Genomic DNA, 21,719 nt, shown 5'->3' with positions numbered 1-21,719 from the left:
GTCTAGATTGAAACCACTACCAGCATGTGCGGCAGTTCTATTTCTAGCAGCGGGACTGCACAATAATCAGTAGGGTGCTCTCAAGCTGTTTATCTATGAAGCTCTGCCTGGACTGTGTGCCAAATATTTTTGGACGTGAAAGTGGGGGTGAATTGGTAAACATCAGTGGAACTGTGCCTGGACTTTGTGGCAAATGTTTTTGGGTGTGAAAGTGTGAGTGAACTGGCAAAGAATTTGCTCTGGGCTACATGTGTTAAACGTTTTTTCTCATTCAGAGTGCTTTTTTTTACTTTAGGAGACTGGAGATGTGCGCAAAGTGTGACATGTCAGTGCGCTAATTAATGTATTTGCTGGTTTGCAAATTATTCGTTGCAACTTTATTTTTGCCAGAGAGGTACAACTTTGCCTCTTGTAAAGGGCTTTTTAGATAAAACACTTACTATTTAGTATTATGACCATTGCTTCCTTTGTTACACAAATGCAGCTTCCAGTGCATTCCATTTTATTTCCATGTTTATGTGGGTTTCTAATATGAGGCTTGCATATTCATTTCTCACGTTCTGGAGTGGCAAGATGCAGCATTACTGTTTCATCGTTCGCTGTACTACAGTAGTGTTCACTTGTTACACTGAATCCCCCGTTTAAGTATTCTGTACTAATTTCACTTTATTGCTTTTTTGTTGTATGGTTATTTTTCTCGCCATTACCTTCTTTGATATATCCTAAAGGCAATATTTCCAATTTTGCATTGTTCCCATTTTTTTATTTCTGTCACAGGATTGTTTTATGATGGTATGCGGTGGTATTTCTTTTTGTGCTCTTTTCAAGCTTCTAGATGATTGGTAACATTGCTTGGAGGCAGTTACCATCCAATTCATACTCTTGCATTTTTCAGTCTACTTCTTCCATTCGCTCCGATGTCACTTCTGCATAACTCTAGTCCATCTAATAGCACGCGCACTTTACTATGATAAATTAGACACTTTAGTACACTCCAGGTTTTTCTGTTCATTTTTGTATGTGTACTTGGAATTTTGTTTATGTGCTAGTGAATGTTCACTTTCGAGTTCATTACGAATCCTTTCTGCGACTTTTGTCATTGTTGATGTACTTTTATTTCTATTTGCATTTCTCACACAGGTTGTTCGAACCTTGCATAAGCATTACATTTTAATAAAGTGTTCTTGCTTTGTCACAATGTTCTCATTTCATGCACTCTTGGCATGAAGGGCTTGGTCTGGCCACCTGCCAAGACGTGGCCATTTGTTCTTTGCAGGATGTCATTCCCATTGTGGTTGTAAGCATCGTAGCTTACTAAAGGCGGTATTAAGGATTTATTATTCCTAACAGGCTCATTTTCGTGCGACTTGGTAGGCGATGCGCCTGCCATGCGGGGAACAGTGCTTGGCACTGCGCCATGGCTCTTACAGTCAACACCGACGCTTCTACTCATCTGGGGCGCGATTGGAGATCGTTGTTCGAAACACGCGATCAGTTTCACCTCACGCGATTGGCCTAGGCCGTGCCAACGGGTGCGGCTGACGACGTCTGCGCGGCATAGGCCAGTCGCGTGAGGCGAAACTAAACGCGTTTTTTGGACGACGATGTCTGATCGCGCCCGTCACCCGCGAAAATTAGCTTCAGATGATCGTAAACCTTTCAAGACCGCTTCTAGACCAGCTTTTTGATAACGTCCTAAAAACGTTTAGAAATTGGTTACGAATAGTTTTGGCAAAGGGATTACTTGTGTCTTTCCCAATCCTATTTCTAGACCAGCTTTTCGAATACGTCTTGCAGACCTGTTCTAGATCGTCTCAAGAAAGTAATTAAGCCGGACATTAGCAGAGATATCCGACGTTTTCCCGCCGAAGTTCTCTCATTCGTGTCTTCTTTAACCCGTTTTTATCGTCTTGGATAAACGCTACGAAAACGTTACGTATCTCTTTTGTGCTACCTGGGTCGTTGGTTGAGGACAGCTGAAGCATCGGATCCGGAATCATATTGAAGCGTAAGCACTTGTGTCACGATCTCGTGGTGAGTAGGCTCTGCGCACAGTTCAAGATTCAGCAGCGCAAAATACAGCGTGCCTATTTGCTATCGTTGCTGGCTGAACGGCCTTCCGCGAATCAGCAAGCATGCAGACTGCCGTGAAGAGGTTCACGGTGTGCACTTTTTCGTTGTTGATGCACAGGATTGTGCGGTGAAGCAGACTAGCATGGTAGAGTGCTTTTAAGATTTTGTATCTCGCCCTGGCCCATGGGGTGTAGCCCACTCGTGGTATTCGGGGGCAAAAATTCCAGCCGGATGGCCTGGAGATTGTCTACAGCGCCATGGGCTGCACATTTGTCGACAAAAATCACCACTTGGCATTGCTGGGATCGAAACATTCCGTCCATGCGGCGCAGGTAACCCTCGAATAATGATTGCGTAATCCATGCCTTTAAATTGCTCATGTACCGTGGGCACGTTGCAAGTACTAGGCGGCCCCCTGTCTTTCCGAGCCCTAGCGCCATCTGACGAATAGTTGCGCGAATGTGGTAGGATTACTCGCGGCGTCAGCAGCCCGCGCTGCGTGTTTGGTGCCCTGTCAAACGGTAGCGATGGTGCGAAACAGCGTGCTGATATTAATTTTAACCGGGTTTTGGGAATTACAAGATCTCCGCAGCTTTTCTCGTGAAAAGAATTTAGAGAAAGGAAGTCGTCTATTTGAAGTGGGGCACTTCTACGACGTGAGGGAAGTGTTGAACTCGCACTGATCGGAAGTGACTGCTAGGTGTACTTCGCAAACAAAAAATAACGCACCAGTGAGATGCGTGAAGCTCAGCGTAAGTTACTTCGTTTTCTACGGTGCGGACGCATGAAATTATAGGCGACATTGATTCTTGAAGATCGGCGACAGCAGGCAAATCCTAGCGGGGAGCTGCGATTGCCGTGCTGGCATCGCAGGGAAGTGCAAGGACGCCGCGGAAGTTTCCCTGTACATACAGGACGGCAAATACGAATCGAAAACATCCCATCCAAGAACGTGGGGCGTACGAACGACTCGTAAAACCTACCCGAGGTATTCTAACGTCGCTCTCCCCAAACACAAATAAAGGTGAGGAACTTACCACTTGTGTTAGATTACGTTGGTAAAATATTTTCGCCCAAGATACTGGAAGTGCGATACTTTTATGTTGCGATTTTCCACTGCGTGTAAAGGAGGTTCCAATAAACCACGCCTTCAAAAATTTTGGTGATCTCAACTGCCCCTTAGTTGATATGCTGGGCGCAGAAGGGTGTATGCCAGCTCAAACAGCTGCAACCTCTCCTCAAACCTCTCAGCAAGCCCTAGCGCTCTTTGAATGGGAGAGGATTGGGAAAGAGTTCCACTGCTTTACTGCGGTACAGTGTGCGAACAAACTACTTTGTTTGCTGTATATCCTCGTACGCACTGCAGGTGTCCCGTTGCTGCCATCATTGCTGCAAAAGCAAAGAATTCAGCGTGAACGCGCTTGGCATAACGCGGGAACATAAAACGGCTTATGCCGTCGGACGAGCGCTATCCAGTGTTGACGCCATTCTGCTTCATACGGTCGGCTTGGAAACCTGTAAAACTTTGTTCCTCGTAATTTGGTGTACGTGCTGTTGCAGCCCACTACGCAACAGCTCGTGTTGAACTTCGCCATTGCTCAGAAAAGGCAACAGCTACGCGCGAAACAGTGCGCAGACAGGCTTTCCGCACGCAAGCGGGCCGGTCCTATCCCGCCGGTTCCGCGCTCGCCGCCGCGAGGGGCGCTCTTGTAGGCGCGGGAAGTACGTTCGCAACCTGCCTATACTGGCAGGTTTTTGGGGCCCTTGAAGCACCTGAGGTTTTGCGACTTTCCAATCACAAGAAGTGGAATTTTCTCCGTACCGGTCGCGTTCGCACCGACCATAACTGTAATTATTTCTTTGCTGTGCCGCCTTCCGGTACTTGGATCACCTGAGAAATAGAGCAAACGGTCCAGCAGCATCCTAAAAAATAATACCGTTTCATCGCAATTAAAAATGTCCTCAGGGCTGTAGTTTTGCAGGACAAAGATCAAATCATTGCGGCAGTATTCTGCCACCACAGCCTGGTTGACGGCTCCACTGTCACCGCACATCTTCTTAAAGGATACTCAATGCCTCTTCTTAAAGCTGCGGAGCCATCCGTCAGTGAACTTGAACTTCTCAATGTTCATCTTGATGGCGAGATCTTTGGCCTTCTGTTTAAGCGTGTCACCAGAAACTAGAAAATTGTTTGTCCGCACCCCTTTAAGCCGCAATTTAAATGCGTCTTCCAGCTACAGATGATCACGCTTGCGGTCCGTATTTTTTTTTCTCGAATTCTCGAAGGCAGACAGTATCTTGCTCTTGTTTCGGATGTAATCTGAAACTGCTTGCTTGGACAGCTGGAACTGCTTCGCCACGTCAGCTTGCGTCCGTCCTTTCTCCAGGAGTTCAATGATCGCAGCTTTCTTTTCGAAAGTTAAGGTGGTGTAGTTGCCGCGTTTCTTCTTTGCAAAGATCGGCGGACAGGCATTTGGCGAGGCCATAGTGTCTAGAACACACAGCAAAAATTCACTTTCGAAAGGCGAGAATATTCCGGGAGACAAGCACGCTGCACACAAGTGGCAATGGTAACCGTTCAGGATCGATGGATGGATAAGGCTTAACCCTTGAAATCGGGTGGTGGCTCATGCCACCTAGCTGCGACACCAATCCAATTGAAGTCACCAGCGGTTCCAAACAAGCCTCAAGCCAGCATAATTCAAAATGGTGGCATGCGGGGTGCCGGTTGAGCCCCAAAAGAGGAAGGCATAGGCGACGACTGTCTACAGCTCATCAGAGTGATTTACCTAGAAAATACAGTTTGCGATGAATGGGAAGGGATGAGGAGCGAGGAGAAGGTTGAAATCAACATGCACATTCTTGTTTGAAATTTGTAAATTAGTTGGTTTCCATATCTCTTCAGAATGTACTCATCACATCTATATTCATTTCATTCCTTGTAAGTTGCACGTGCACATTCTTTACAGTTGCTTAACTTCCTTTTTATTATTTCTTTTAATAATGTTCATTTTTTAAAGTGTAACAGTACATATTCCCCTGGCGCTAATGTTATTCACCCGAATTTCAGTGCGCTCATACTGATTATGCATGTATGAAGATCTATTCATGCCTAGGGAAGTGGATTTATACCACGTGTTGTATTAATGAAGCTACTTACGAAAGCTTATTGTTTGTACTGCGGATGTGTGTGATGCCGATGTTGCCTGGTGGTGGCCCCCTGGCCTCGTCAAGCAGTATGTTTACAGCTTTATTGCCAGGGTGGCCTTCAACACTGTACTTTGTACATGTTGTAAATAAACTTGACTTGACTTGACTTGGCTGAGGCAGGGGTGCCCGTTATCCCCACTGCTGTTTATGATGTTCATGGTGAGGAGGGAAAAGGGCAAGAATGAAGTAATATTGGGTTTAATCTCTCATACAAGCAGGCCGGTACAGTAGTAGAGCAGCAGCTTCCAGGTTTATTTTATGCGGATGACATTGCGTTGCTAGCTAACACGCAAAGTGACATGCATTGTCTGGCCAATTCTGTGGACAGGAAGGCCATAAGGTAGGCCTGAAATGTAGTGTTAAAAAATGAGGTGCAATAGTATTAATTGAAAACAGCGAACAGACAGTGACAGACAGCGCCAGGAAATATCTTGCGTAAAAGAATATTAACACCTTGGTATACAGATAAATGAAGGCGATAAATGTAAGGAGACACAGGAAAAAAGAATAAAGTAAAGGGGAAGAGAAATGCGGCCATAACGAAACACAGAGCACTACGGAGATACAATAGGTGGGAGGGGCTGTGGGGTATGTGGAAAGATCTAATAGTTCCAAGACTTACATTTCGAAATGCGGTTGTTTGCTTGAAATCAGGGATACAATTGGGACCCGATTGGAACCAAAGGTCAGCAGGACGCCTTGCATTGGGCACTCACGGGAAGACTATAAATGAAGCTATCCAGAGTGATATGGGCTGGACAAGTTTTGAGGTGAGGGAAGCTCACAGACAAATTAATCATGAATAACGACTGAGGAATATGGAAGAAAGTGAATAGACTGGGAGAGTGTTCAGGTGTTTGTACAAGAATAACATTCATTCATTGTGGAGGAAAAGAACTAGGAAGCTTACCAGCAAGTATGCGGCCTGTGTGGTGAGCAACACAGCAACAAAGAACATCAAGCGAAAAGTCAGAAACTCAAATAATCTCATGGATGGTGGCAATGAAAAAAAAAACCTACTATGAGTAACTACGTAAGAGGAAAAAGCTAATTCAGAAAAGAAACAATTTATGATAACTCAAAGGGAAGTTCATTACATTTTGAAGCGAGATCAGAATGCCTTGGAACACGCACTTATAAAGCGAGATATAAGAAGGAAGAAGAAACATGTGCTTGCTGCGGTACAGTAGCGAAACGATAGAGCGTGTTTTAGTATTAGAATGTGAAGACATCTTCCCAGTGGTTGACGTAGCCACCACTGGCCTTGAAACCCTTGAGTTCAGCGAGAGCAAGTGAAAAATACACACGTCCGCAATAGAGATTAGTAAGTGGTGGTAGGAAAATTTGCGGAAGAAAAGTAGGGAAACGAGAAAAAACGGAGCCGTAGAAAAGCACAGTTCACAATAGGGGGTCAGAAAATTTGGTTGTGGGAAATCGTTTTTTTTTTAACCTAGTAAGGATATTAAGCAGTATAGTGGCAAGAGCTTGGTGGTGCAACCTCTCCTTGCTGGAGCAAGGAGAGGAGGTGCTGCCGGTGAGAGGAGCAAGGAGAGGAATGGAGCAATGGAGCATGGTATATTACAATGTGAAGATATCTGCGCAGCGGTCGATTTAGGAATCACTAGCGTCCTTGAAGCACTTGGGTTCATCAAGAGCAGGGGGAAAATAACCATGTCCGGAATGGAGATTAGTAAAAGGCGACTTGAAGCTTGGAAAAATTAGATAAACTAGAAACAACAAGGGCGTACAAAAACAAAGTTCACAATAGGGTTTCACGAAGTTTGTTTATTGGAATTCATAGGTAGGACATTGGGCATTAAAATAGCAAGAGGTTGGTGGCGCAACCCACCGCACCGTTCCGAAGTGTGTTGTAAGGGAGCACTTCGGCGCCAGTTCTGTGCCAGCACGGAGGAAGAAGTTGACGTTCGTGTGTGTCTCACTCTGTCAGTTTCTCAATCTGCCTGCCGGGTGTTAGTGGCCTTTTTCCAAACGCCGTGCCCATGTTGCTGAGACGAACATGCCTGATAAATTATATATATATATATATATATATATATATATATATATATATATATATATATATATATATATATATATATATATATATATATATATATATATAAGCACCCTCGCTGGAACCGAGGGGTAAGTTGGGCACGATGTGAAACTAGTGTGTGTGTCATTCCTTCGGAGCCACCGATGGTGCTTGGTGCCTCCATTCGCAAATACTACAATACCTTCACCTGCTAGTGTGTTAAAATCCACTGCGCTTTGCAAAGGGAGCATACCATTCCTTGTCGGTTCCAGCAATCATTTGCCAATATTTTGCGATGGCAGAGCACAAGGAGCAGAGCGCACTCCAAATGACGTTGCCGTATTTTTGCACCTCTAAGCTGCACCAAACATGTAAGAAATTTACTGTAAGGTCAGGATCAGGGTGTTAATTACTGGAATTTCGATTTGAAGTTTCACTCCATGACAACACAGCGTGCGCTGCCCCAAAGCCACACTTTAGGGCAAGGTTCTCAAGTACTCACACTTTCGCTATCTCCTGGGGAATCCCACCCTTTTTCCACCCCTGTGTGTTGAATCTCCCTTCTCTCCTGCACGGTCGGTCATTTTCCTCCTCTGTGTGGGTCGCCATTTTGCATTTGGCAGTTAGTGAATAGTGCACACGGTGCTAGCAAAGTTGAACTTAGGTCACAATAAGCCGTGCTCAACGGCCCAGCTCCAGTCTCCGGAAACAGTAAAGCAGTCATTGGCTGAAGATACGACACGCACAAGTGTTTTATCCCCAAATGGATGCTGTTTTGTAAACATCGAAGGGTTGTGTATGCAGTTGTTACCATGGGTTATAGACGCATATTATTCTTTTTTTCTTTCTGGGCTGTTCTGAAAGAGGATGCGGGTTGTAGGTGTTGGCAGGTTATGTGAGGAAAACTGCGGAACTTCCTAGCCGGTTCCTTGCAATCTCGACTTACGATAACATTGCCAAAGTTCAATGTGTGGTCAAGAAGAAACTCACTGATGAAGTCTCGTATAAAATGAATTTGTTGTGCCAGCGAATCATAACAAATTTTGCAAGTGTCTAATGTGGTTACCGGGCGTCAAGTGATCATTGAGGATATGAGAGCAGGCTTGGTCAAAGCATTTTTGAAGTGTTCTCTAAGGGTCATAGGAGAGAGTAGTCAAGCACTCCACATTCTTTTACTTTGTAATTCTTTAGCTTTCTTAAAAATCCCTTTTATATGTGGACTTCACAAACAGGGTCATGAAGCATTCAAATGCAGAAATATTGAGTAAATAAAAATGACCATTACTTCTTTGTTTCATCATACTCAAGGTCACCCTGAAGATCTCCAAAATCAAATGAAAAAGATAGCTTGTCATTAAAGTTAGCATGTGTTCTTTTTTGGCATTACCTAAAAACTCTTATTTACTTTTTTTATTTGTGCAGCATCGAGGCCTTCAATTTCTGCGTCAACTGCCAAATGTGACAACTCAAAGCAAGGATGGATCCACCGATGTCAGCAATGTGACTATGTGGCTGATGAACTATTTCTTCTGGAAGCACATGCCGCCATCCATACGGGCGAGAAGCCATTTCATTGCCCTTCATGCTCTCGGAGCTTCTCATACAAGTGTTATCTGAATGTCCACCTGCGGACTCACACAGGCGAGAAGCCATTTGACTGCCCTTCATGCTCTCGGAGCTTCTCACGAAAGCCCCACCTGAAAGCCCACCTGCGCACCCACACAGGCGAGAAGCCATTTGAGTGCCCTTCGTGCTCTCAGAGCTTCTCACAAAATGGCAGCCTGAAAGCCCACCTGCGCACCCACACAGGCGAGAAGCCATATCAGTGCTCTTCATGCTATCGGGGCTTCTCACAAAAGTATCACCTGAAAGCGCACCTGCGCACCCACACAGGCGAAAAGCCATTTCAGTGCCCTTCATGCTCTCGGAGCTTCTCGCAAAAGACCTCCCTGAAAGAACACCTGCACAGCCACACAGGCGAAAAGCCATATCAGTGCCCTTCATGCTCTCGGGGCTTCTCACGAAAAAAAGACGTGAAGATCCACCTGCGTACTCACACAGGCGAAAAGCCATTTGACTGCCCTTCATGCTCTCAGAGCTTCTCACGAAAGCCCCACCTGAAAGCCCATCTGCGCACCCACACAGGCGAGAAGCCATTTGACTGCCCTTCATGCACTCGGAGCTTCTCACGAAAGCCCCAGCTGAAAGACCACATGCGCACCCACACAGACGAGAAGCCATTTGACTGCCCTTCATGCTCTCAGAGCTTCTCACAATATGGCAACCTAAAAGCCCACCTGCGCACCCACACAGGCAAGAAGCCATTTGACTGCCCTTCATGCACTCGGAGCTTCTCACGAAATGGCAGCCTGATAGTCCACCTGCGCACCCACACAGGCGAGAAGCCATTTGACTGCCCTTCATGCACTCGGAGCTTCTCACAAAAGGCCCACCTGAAAGCCCACCTGCGCACCCACACAGGCGAGAAGCCATAGCAGTGCCCTTCATGCTCTCAGAGCTTCTCAATCAAGCGTCACCTGAAAGCCCACCTGCACACCCACAGGCGAGAAGCCATATCAGTGCCTTTCTTGCTCTCGGAAATTCTCACAAAAGGGCAACCTTAGGAAACACATGTGGCGAGAAGCCATTTCATTGCCCACTCTGCCTTCAGTGATTCTCGTTGAAGAATGCCCTGAAGGTACACCGGTGCATTCATACAAGTGACCGGCCAAATAGTTGCATTGCCTGCTTCAGGTCCTCATCACTTGAACAGACTTGGAGAGCACAGCACCATGATTCAATTCAATTCACTTTATTTTCAACACCACAATGTTGAGGACCGCGATCAAAAAGCCTTTTAGGCTTGACAAGGTCCGCAGCCCTTTTAACAAGCAGTGACAGAGCATAGGGTTAGGTATTACATATTAAGCTAGAATTGCCTAAGTCCCAATAACACGAGTGTCAGACGTAATGCATATATATAATATATACATACATATATGTGTAAAATGAATTCAAGTGAAACAATGTATACTCACGTACAATTCAAACCGAAAGAATTAACGCTAATTACTAATGCACATTATACATATATGAAAACAAATGTGTCACACAAGACATACTGCAATGCACAATTCCGCAAATACACTGTTACAAAAACAATTTCTTCCATTTTTCCATACTGCAGGGTAGTTTATCAATCTCGTTGAACTAGAGTCTAAATTAAAATCTACATTCGTGTAGCATGTTACGTAGTGTTCTACTGCATCAGGTAGCACAAGTGTCTCCACATGCTCCTGAGAGCAAGCTTTAACTCGGGCCCAACTTCGATGCCGCCTATTCAAATACATGTAAAACGCAGAAATGCTTTTCTGAAGTAACCAGTGGGCTGATTGTAACGAAATTTGTTACATTTGAGAAAAAAAGCTAAATTCTGGTGACTGCTGGAAGCATCATTGAGTTTGAAGGCCTGAATGTTATAACAGGAATTTGCTAATATTTTTCATCTTTAAAAAAATTGGAGCAAGAACTTTTTAAATTTTTAACTCTGCACCTGGAATATATATCGTAGCTCTGTAAACTGCATACGCTAGATATTCCAAAGCAGACAAATTTGATGTATCAATGTATATCTTGTCAACTTGTTACACGGTTTACAGGGACTTTGCAGATGTCCTACTCATTTATTAGTGGCTTATTTTAACGCTTTGCTTCATCCCTAAATATTGTCCGCTTTAGGTGTCCTATTTGGAGCATTTTGCAGAATTGCGGTATTTTTCATTGCTGAGTTACCAGAGTTGTAAATTTGATAGTGTCGTTTTTTTGAAAATTCGTAATTTTCAACAATTGCTATTAAAAGATTGATGGCCTAAATCAAAAATTCACTACCAACAGTCACTACATTCTTTTTGTTTTATATGCAACAAACCTCACCTGGTTTCGTGCAGTAGCTGTCAAGAAAAATGCTCTCCTTTCCCATGTATGTAGATAGGAGCCTCCTAGCTGAAGCTTGCTCTTAAAGGGTCTCTCAAACACTTTTGTGGGGTTACCATGTTTTCTCTAGATCTTTTCTCAACAGGTTATGGAACACAGAGCAAAACGATTTACGAGAACTAACCCACATAAAGCCGTAGCTGAGAAAAAAGTCAAAATACAGTTAAACTTTAATTAAATGAAGTCGGCAAAACAGCTGCTTGCTTTGTTATATTGTGGCTTTTCATTATCTGAAAAGTAATTGATGTTCATTCGTGTCTTCAAAATTACTGTTTGCATGCCACTACAAACTATGTACTTTCATTGTAATAATTGTTACACTACAGATGTCTAAATAATGTGTTCTTTAGGCTCTGTTTTTTTTTTCAGTGTTCTCTTTGGTACATATGAACTTGTTCTCTTAGACCAATTCATGTATTTGTTGGCTCTTGGTTCTGGTCTACATGGTTCATCGTGGATTCTTTTGATCTTATTGTATTCGTGCCTTTCTTTTTTTTTTACAAATGGGTACTTTTTAGAGGAATTGATTGTTCAGTAAGCTAGCTTTCCACTGTCTCTTTCATCAGAGCATCAAATAAATGCCATTGTTTGGTGAGTATTCGTTGTCTGTTCTTGATATTTCAATAATTTATTGACGGCATGCAATATAGGGATGCTAGAATTTTGTTGTATCTGGGGCTGCAAGAGAAGTTGAATGACGGCAGTTGGAACTTCATTATTAACACAGAAGGAACCTGTTATAAGTAACATAGAAGAGTAATCTAATGTTTGAGTTGAATGTCAAGTCCACCATGCTTAAGTTATTCTTACATTTTATTTCAACTAATGTACCACCATTTCTGTGAGCACTAGTGCGACATATATTTGTAGGAATATTTGTATAAACTTTACATATTGAATTGAGCTTATAAGCCTGCACTGTGTAATACATTTGTGTGCAGAAGCATTGAAATTGGGCCCAACCCTTTTTTCGAAATTTGAAAAAGATGCTTTCTGAATTGCAGTTGTACTAGTCTCATCAGGAATTTCCTCACCGACAAAACTGTGTACAGGACATGCTTTTAAGATAATAAATACAAGGGTTTACTGTTTCGATTAAGGGCGTGCAAATATTTGATACGTTAAAGCAGGGACTTTGTCAATACAACTATATTCTAATAGCCTTCGAACACTTAAAACACTATATGTACAGAAATAAACCTCAAACTGAAGCAAAAGTATGATAAATGTAACCCCCATGGGCATAGGAGACTCGCCACCGGGTGGCCGAGTTGAACAGACGTGTGCATTTTCATCTCCGACAGTCACTGTCTTCCTCCTGTTACTTTGGGCCTTGGGGCCCAAAAGTCGCATCGACCGTGGTTATGGATTACCCAGAGGCAGCTTTGAATGTTCTATTACCCGAGGACATGGAATTAGAGCAGTTTGAAGACGCCCTCATGCCAGAGAATGCGCTAACCCTAACGAGCACCTCGACCGATGCCATGGTGCACACCACCGCTTCGAGAAAGACGCCGCTGCGTCCAGACGTGAATCCATTCGCTCCACTTGCTGATCCTGAGCCACCAAGAGGGAGCAAAGGCAAGTACGATGATTTACTCGTCTCAAACCTACTCATTGTACCCACCGCCAAGCATGGGCAGAAATGCGCATGCGGAACACTGTCCGCGATAGCTGCAGCAGCAAAACCCAAGGCTGCGTTTCGTCATGGCGTCTCTCACTACAACGGCAACGCAACGCCATAGTTTAATGCGTATGACTCGGACTCGGTGTCTACTCGCGAAGATCACAGCGAACAAGGAGCATGGAAAACCGTTGCATATAAACGCCACGATCCAGCGAAGAAACAAGCGAACGCTCACTCAACGCCGTTCATACGCTCGCACTGTGATCCTAAAACCTCCAGAGCCATGCAGAATCATGGATGAAAATTTAATTGTTATTGATGAGGCACTTTGGAATCACATGCACAATGCCCCCTCAACGCATTAAAGGGAAGCTGACCAGATCGTTCAGGTCAGATATTTGGACAGGAGTAATCAAATAGCGGTTGACACCGATCATCGCGACACGAGATGTCGTTCTGTCTTTAATACAGCTTCCAATAAATGGCAAGCCAACTGTATTTCAAGCATACGAGGCCATAGAAAAGGGTCAAATGTGGGGCATTATCCGCAACGCAGGAGGAATGACTGCCGAGCAGCTTACCATGAACCTGCACTGCCGGAAGTGCGACATTGTCAGCGCTCGCCCCATTGGGGAGAAAGGCACCGCTGTAGTCACTTTTAAAGGGACTAGCCTTCCATACAAAATCGGGCCCAAGTGTTTCACAATACTAGTCTATCCGTTCAAGTCGCAGGTCTACACTTGTGAGACGTGCCACAAATTAGGACACGGAAAGCAGCATTGTCAGAATTTTAACAGGCCGCGTTGTGCCACATGTGGCGGAAAGCTGCATGGCAGTGACGAGGTCTGTCCGAACCAGGGGCCGAAATGCCGCAATTGTGGGGGATAAACACCTTGCAACGGCTCAAGACTGCCCTCAGAGCATAAAGATCAACAAACAGCTGCGCGTGAAGTCAAAACGCCCTCAGAATCAAAGCCAGAACTCCATAGGTTCACAACTGCAAGTTCATGAGCGCCCTCAAAAGACAGTGACCCTGAGACACAACTCTTACACTGGGCCTCCCCGCGCTCCATCAACTCCTGCAATACCACCGGAAAATAAACCGCTTTTCGACCACAGCAAACATGCCTTTGCTAATTTCGTCAAAGTGGCTAACAGCGAAGCGCTAGAACACGCGAATGTGAGTCACGCCAAAATTACAGGTCAGTCTGTCCCCGCCTCACTCTCAGCAAATGAAGGTGGACATGTTCATGGACAAATCCATGAAACAATCACTGTCGGGGCACCAGAGCAGAGCCAGAATAAGCTGCTAGAAATGCAGCCAAAACCACAAATTCATCCTGATTTCGAAGCCATCTTCTCTGTACACCTGGCACAAATGCAACATAACATCATGTCAAGGGTACAAACGATGATAGAATGAGCAATCGAAACTTGCGTTCGCACCATCATGGAGTGCCTAATGCACAATGGAACGCTCTCCTTCGGAGGTCTTACCCCCGGCCGCATGAGTTAACATGGCGTTTTTGCTTTCTGTACAGATAGCTCCGACGCAGATGGCTCACACACAACATGGCTATGCTAATCCCTCAAGTTAATGTTTGCGGTCACGGTCGGGATGTGAGGGGAGCCGTCCCAACAGTGATTCAGTGCAACTGCCGCTCCTTCAAAAAGAAAAAAGCAGACATGATATTATGTAGGGGCCTGTCGCATACCAGTCTCAGACTCGCCGTCGTGGCATTGCAGGAGGTGAACTGCTTTATGCCACGCTTACCATACTACGAGGGCTATGGCTTCCCCGAACTCACCGACACACCTGTGTGCACAGCTGTGTATCTGGATCGAAGACTCACCCACACAAAGCTCGACACTGAGCCTTGGTGTTCGAATATTGCTAATGTTACTGGATGCTGCATTCAACTTACGCCCGAAAGAATAAGAATTGTTTTTTTTTCTGTGTACATACGTCCAGAAAACGCACGAAGGAAGACTAAGGACACCTCGGTAGACTTTAGCTACATAGAACATTTTCGGAAGATCTATCCCAAGCATACAACTCTAACCTGTGGAGACTTCAATGCTCAACACGTAGCCTGGAACTATAATAAGTGCAGCCCACGTGGTCGTCGTATCATGGAAGAGTTTGACCATTATGGACTATCGCTCCTTAATCTGCCGCAATCCCATACAAGGCTTGGACAGGACACAAGGCAAGCAGACATGACGCCAGACCTAACATGGTCCTCGAGACCCAGAACCTGCCAATGGAAACTTCTAGAGGACTCTCTTGGCAGTGATCATCTTCCAATTGCCATCACAGTGACAACAAATGGTCCCTCGTGCCACCCATCGTCTTACAAACGGGATTGTACGATTACGCACTGGGACAAATATCGAATGCTGCTAGAAGAAAACGGTCCAGTTAACAAACTTGACTTTTAACGCAAGCTATGACGCGTGCGAAGCGCAAAGCAACTAAAATGCTTTGGGTTTCTCCGGACCAACCTAATTCGGATAGGCACCTCCTGCATCTATGGAACCACAGGCCTAGACTTTGTCTTCTTATCGAGCGAAGGGGCACCCCCAGACACTATGAACTAAACTACGCTCTTTACAAGAGGAAATCGAGAAGTATACAGGAGAGCTAGCTTCCGAGCATTGGATGCAGGTGTGCGAGCAACTCAACGGATCGACTAATTCAAGCAGGGCGTGGGCTATATTGAGATCTCTTGGGCAACGTAAAACGTCAGACGCCGTAGCCCGTGTTGCCTTGAAAGAAGGCATCACCAATGCCGAACTCGCAGAGAAAGCGGCAAATATATTTTTCCCCAGTCAAATAGTGCCATAAATAGAACCTATGCGAGGGACGATGAGCAAGACGGACACGATGATCTAAACAAGCCCTTCACGGCCCGCGAGCTCGAAGACTCCATGCGCAAGATTAACACCCGTGGCACACCAGGAGTTGATTGAATCGTGGCAGCACAAATCCAAAACCTTATCGAAGCTTGCAAAATTACTCTTCTGGCGTAGTTTAACCGTATATGGAAAGAAGGAACTCTCCCACTAGAATGGCCCCACTTTATTGTCAAGCCTATTCCGAAACCGAACAAATCACCGAACTGCCTGGGAAACTTAAGATCAGTTTCGCTCATGTCATGTCTGTGCAAACTTTTGGAGAGCATAGTGAACGCAAGGTTAATATCGTGGTTGGAGGTAAATTGTCTTCTGCTTCACACTCAATACGAATTCCGGCCTGGTCTTTCTACTCGAGATATTATGCTCCGCCTAAAAAAGGACGTGCTCTACGTCTCGTCCTCGTGTCCTCGCATAGTTGTGGGGGTGGACATCAGGAAAGCTTTCGATAGCCTCCCCCATGCCTTTATCGTGCAGGCGATACAAGAAATGGGTATCAAAGGCAACATGCACAACTTTATTGCTGCGTTCCTGCAAGATATAACGTGTCAAGTTTAAGTAGGCAGAGACCTCAGCTCCTATCATCATAACGGGGTTGGAGTCCCACAGGGAGCCCTAATCTCCCCAACATTATTTACCATCGTCTTAGCAGCTTTTCCTGCAAAAGTAGAGAATCACAAGCATTGAGCACGCTATCTACGCAGACGATGTGACGCTGTGGACTACGCGACGTTCCCTAAGAGAACAAGAGGAGGCCCTGCAGACGGTGTGGAATACCATCGAGAGCTTCACGAGGGAGGTAGGGTTTACGCTAGCACCGGAGAAGACCGAGTTTGTCGTTATCCACGGTGGAAAAAGGTCAAAGTCGAAGGACGAGGAGAGAGCCAGCGCCCATCTCTCGATCGGACAGACACCCATTCTCAGGAAGCGGGTCATCCGCATACTCGAAATACTTTTAGACGAGCAGTGTATATGCATAACGTGATACAATCAAACAGTAAAGGTCACCAAGCAGGTCACTCAAATCCTCCGCAGGATTTCCGAGCTCGCAAAGGGCATTAAAGAAAAAGAAATGAGACACTTTGTGCAGGCTTTCCTGCATTCTCGTATCCTGTCTGGCGCCCCTTTTTACCCCATCACTCGAACACAACTACATACTCTGGAACGCCTCAACAACGAGGCAAGGAGAGTAATGACAGGACTGTCAAAGTATACGCCACTCCCGAACTGAAGAGGGTATGAGCCATTGCTGACAAAGAAGTGCTGATATCGGCTCCGTCATTAATGCCCGCTTTCGCAGTGCTAATTAGTTTGGATCCCGAAGATTTTATTACCACTGTGATCGTGAAGGTATCCGCTATCCTCCGACACCCGACTTTCCACTAAAGGTGCGTTTTCATCGATTTATCGGACTTTACCTGGTTCACCGCCAATATGCATTGCTAGGCCTAAGCGAAGCCAAGGCCTGCTTGGCCTAGCCAGCCGTGCTACTGCCACGACAACATGGAGGTTTTCCCCACCGCTTTGACGCACGGTTCCCAGGTTTCCCAAATGTGCGTGCAAGTAGAGGGAGAAGAAATTATGCCCGAGGAATTTCATCGCACGCCCGGATGGCTGCACAACGGTGGGTACACGAGCCGAACACGCCTGCATGCAACGCAGGGTGAGTCGAATTCTCGTACCGATACTCCGAGCTCTCAACAAAAGACTAAATTCCACAAGAACGTCAGGACCGCAGTTATTCGGGCGGCTCGCATGCCCGCAATGCCTGCGGAAGTAATTAAGATCGTCGTGCGGCCCCGCGGAGGGCTCGATATTTCCAAGGCGGGAGCTGCATGCGTGGCTACTGCCATCATGGCGGCAGCGGGAATTGAGAAGGCAGATCGAGCTGAGGATATGGCGTGTCCCAATATCCATCAGAACATTATGGTGCTCAGCACTCCGTGTGAGGAGCGAGCGAAGTAGTATGCTCGAATACAAGCTATCAACGTCCAAGGCAAAATATACGAAGTGAGCGCTTACGGAACGACCGCCCACGACACAGTCAAGGGCGTGATCAGGGGCATAGCGCTTGAGGACAGCGAAGCCGCAATAATGCAGCAGATCGTTACAAAGTACAACCCCCTCGCCGTGGGAGCGAAGCGTATCGGGAACACGACTACAAAAATCGTTGTGTTTAACGGTACCAAGGTTCCCAAGTATGTGCGTTATGGATCCACGCTCTATCCGTGCAGTCTCTACAGGAAGCAAATAGAAGTGTGCAAAGTATGCGGGAAGGTCGGGCGACGTGTGCCCCACAGCAAACGTACGTGTTTGTCTTTCATGCGGTGTTTCTAATCCCAGAGAGGGCCACAAGTGTGTCCCCAAGTGCAAGCTCTGTGGCGAAGAACACCCCACTGGAGACCGCCTCTGCAGAGCCAAATACAAGGTTCCATACGTCGTGCGGCGACGGCGATGGGAACGCCGTAACGCCGAAGAACAGCGAAAGCAAGCACTCGAATCAAGCGCCTTTCTACGCCTAGGACGCTCCCGCTCGCGCAGCGCTTCCCGTGGCGGATCCCGAAGCGCGTCGCGCCATGCCTCACGCCACGCATCACGTTACGCTTCCCGTCATGCCTCGCGTAGCGCATCCCGCGGCCGTGACTCGTCGGACAGGAACAGCTGCGGCGCAAAGCGATCGCGCTCCCGTGACAAAGTAAGCTGGGCCGACGTAGCCAAGGGCGAAGTTAGAAAGGCAGCAGCGCCAGCTCCAACAGCGCCGCTAGTGGCCGAAGCACACCGAGCAGCTGGCAGGCGTGGACTATCAGCCCCTACTACAAGGAACTCGAACAACTCCGCGCAACCAATGCGACCCTGGTAGAAACCACGCGCCGGCTTGCCGAAGAGCTAGCCGAGGTCAAGAAAGAACTTCAAGCACAGCAAGCCCATCCATGGACAGAGCCAGCTCAGTCACCCGAGACACCTACAGCCGCCACCGACACGCCACCACACCAAGGCATACAATCAATGGACACAACCCAAGACGAGCCCCAGGAGGAGAAGACCACTGATCCAACCCCCAAGAAACGAGCACGCACCGAACCAACACCCACCGTTGTCCCCGAGCAGAACTCCGACACGCTATCGCACCAAGTCACAGAATCAAAGGACAAAACCCAAGACGCTCCCCAGGAGGAGAAGATCACTGACCCAACCACCAAGAAACGAACACGCACTTCATCACGACATAACAAGGACCTGACCCAATTGGAAACTCAGCTCGAAGCCAAAATTGAAACGCTCGCCAACACCTACGCCAGCACCGCTGCCGTGACCGACCAACGACTGGCACGGCTGGAGGAACTGATCACCACGTCCTTCCGCACCATACAAGAGCGTTTCGAATTCATTGAACACACCCTCAAGCCCATAGTCCGCAGCCCCATCTTTTCAGCGGAATTCGCCAAACACCCATACCTCCAAGAACAGACGCAAGCCCCACCCTCGACACAACTATGTCCCAACACCAATCCACAATAGCATCGCTACCAGGCCTTACGGTCTGGCAGTGGAACTGTCACAGTTACAACAACAAGAAAGCAGTGCTGCAACAACATATTACCACAGTAAACAAGAAACCCGACATTATCCTGCTGCAAGAAACGGCGACGGTGACCCCCACCCTCCCTGGGTATCGCGCTCACGTTAGCCAAGGGGAGGGACGGCGCGTCTGCACGTTCGTCCGCAAAGGGCTCACGTTCATCGAGCACCAACTCAAACACGGCCGCAGCAGGGTGGAATACGCCTTCACCGAAATCATCCCAAGCAAACAACGGAAAGGCCGCCTGTTCATCGTCAACATCTACAGTAACCCCAAGCACCAAACAAAGAAATTCAAGACCCTACTACACACAGCCAGCACCCAAGCCAGAGACAACACGTTGCTGATCGGAGGGGACTTCAACGCCGCCCGTCGAGCGTGGGGTTATGTGAAGGACACAGCCAAGGGACGGGACTTATTGCAGGATACCCTGGACCACAAATGTGTGCTAATCACGGACCCCACGCATCCTACCCGCATCGACAACTCCGTAGCACGAGACACCACACCAGACCTTACGTTCGTAAAAAATGACCACACGGGCAAAGTAACATGGCACAACACGGGCGTCGACCTGGGCAGTTACCACTACATCGTCGAAATTACGATACCCAACCTATTACGGAGCAATACCATTATACATAAGTGTACGGACTGGGACGAATTCCGTAAGGGGCGCCTCACCACAGCGCAAGACATCACAGAGATCGAAACCTGGACGGCGGAACTCCGCGATGCAGTGCGCTCAGCCACAAAGACCATAGAAACAGACGAGGACGTCATCATCATGGACAGCCGCCTGGCCCATCTGATAGAGGCCAAACGTTCGATACAGGCGCGTTGGAAGCAGCACCGGCTGAATCGCAAATTGAGGAAGAAGGTGGCTGACTTAAATAGGGCCATTGAACAACATTGCAGGCTCCTGTGCCGTCAACAGTGGAACGAGATCTGCAACCGAGCTGACAGGGAATTGCATCGCAGTTGTACATGGAATCTATTTCGGCACCTCCTAGACGAAACAAAGACCAAGTCAAACCAGCGCGACCGCCTGGCCTGCCTCATGCACACCATCACACAACAACAAGGAAAAGACGCTGTTATCAGGAGCCTAGAAGCCAAGTATCTGCCAGACACGCCAACGGAAACCCACCCGCCGTACGGGGGGCTGCCCAACGCGTGGCTCGACCGAGACATTACCATATCAGAGGTACGGGTAGCGCTGCACGAGCTCAACACCCGCTCAGCAGCCGGCCCAGATCTGGTTACAAACAAGATGCTACGCAACCTGGACGACGCTTCGATAGAAGCCCTAACCGATTACCTCAGTGAATGCTGGCATTCGGGCAAGCTCCCCCGACAGTGGAAAACGGCAAGAACGATCCTGATTCCGAAACCGGGCAAACCACTGGACATCGGCAACCTGCGTCCCATCTCGCTGACGTCCTGCGTGGGCAAGGTGCTGGAGCACATGGTCGCCAACCGGTGGCAGGAATACCTAGAGAAGGAAGGCCTCTATCCTGACACGATGATCGGCTTCCGGCGCAGACTCAGCACACAAGATGCCATGTTACAACTCAAACAAGAAATCGTCGACAACAAGACACAAGACAGCAAAGTAATTCTGGGTCTCGATTTACAAAGTGCATTCGACAAAGTTAAACACTCAGCCATATTAGGACAAGTATCAAGACTCAACGTGGGGGTAACGAGCTACAATTATATTCTAGACTTCTTGACCAACCGCTGTTGTAATCGCGCCGCTGGCACGAGTTGTTGGGAACTCGGCGCTGACGCCCGTTGTTGCACCTGGGTCGCAAGCCCCAAGGGTAGCGTTGGCCTGGCGGCCTGGGGTACAACTGGAAGCATCCGAAGGTCCCGGCAAAGCATGAGTCGACTGGTAACAACAAAACAACTTGTTTATTCTAACATCGCAAAGAGTTGGCGGTCAGGTTGACCGAAGTAGAGAGACGGGAGTGCACTTTACTCAACAGAAGAAATCGGAGCCCTCTTGGCGTCCGGGGGCAGCTGCTTTTATACTCTCGCAGTTGAGGGCAAGAAGGAACCCCTCTATAGACGAGCACGTGACTGTGCCGCTCGGGCACAATGGGATAAGGTGGCGCAGCGTCGTGTCGGCGCCACTCGGGCACAATGGGAAGAGAAGGTGGAGCAGCCGTCGTGTCGGCGCCGCTCGGACCCCCTCGCTTCACAGTTGTTGGGAGCTCCTCTCCCCGGCTGCCGCGCTTCGACAAGCGTGGGCACCAACATGCACATACACACACACACAC

The 21,719-nt window shown here is 47.3% G+C and overlaps 1 protein-coding gene across 7 annotated transcripts in view; it reads left to right on the top strand.

Moving 5' to 3' along the window:
• The window catches only part of LOC142590441 (uncharacterized), a 243,399-nt gene extending 231,490 nt beyond the window's left edge, over positions 1 to 11,909 (top strand). For 6 of the 7 annotated variants that reach the window (XM_075702555.1, XM_075702551.1, XM_075702553.1 and 3 more), the window contains one exon: positions 8,741 to 11,909. In XM_075702555.1, coding sequence (XP_075558670.1) covers positions 8,741 to 9,813 — 1,073 coding nt within the window. In that variant the 3' untranslated portion in view covers positions 9,814 to 11,909. The remainder of the gene's footprint in view (positions 1 to 8,740) is intronic. The other variant, XR_012830141.1, reaches the window with a different exon arrangement.
• The last annotated feature ends 9,810 nt before the right edge of the window (positions 11,910 to 21,719 follow it).

Source organism: Dermacentor variabilis, chromosome 8 (genome assembly GCF_050947875.1).
Source record: "Dermacentor variabilis isolate Ectoservices chromosome 8, ASM5094787v1, whole genome shotgun sequence".
NCBI classification, from domain to species: Eukaryota; Metazoa; Arthropoda; class Arachnida; order Ixodida; family Ixodidae; genus Dermacentor; species Dermacentor variabilis.
Note: the sequence above shows the minus strand (reverse complement) of the source record. Positions and strands in the feature narration are given on the sequence as shown.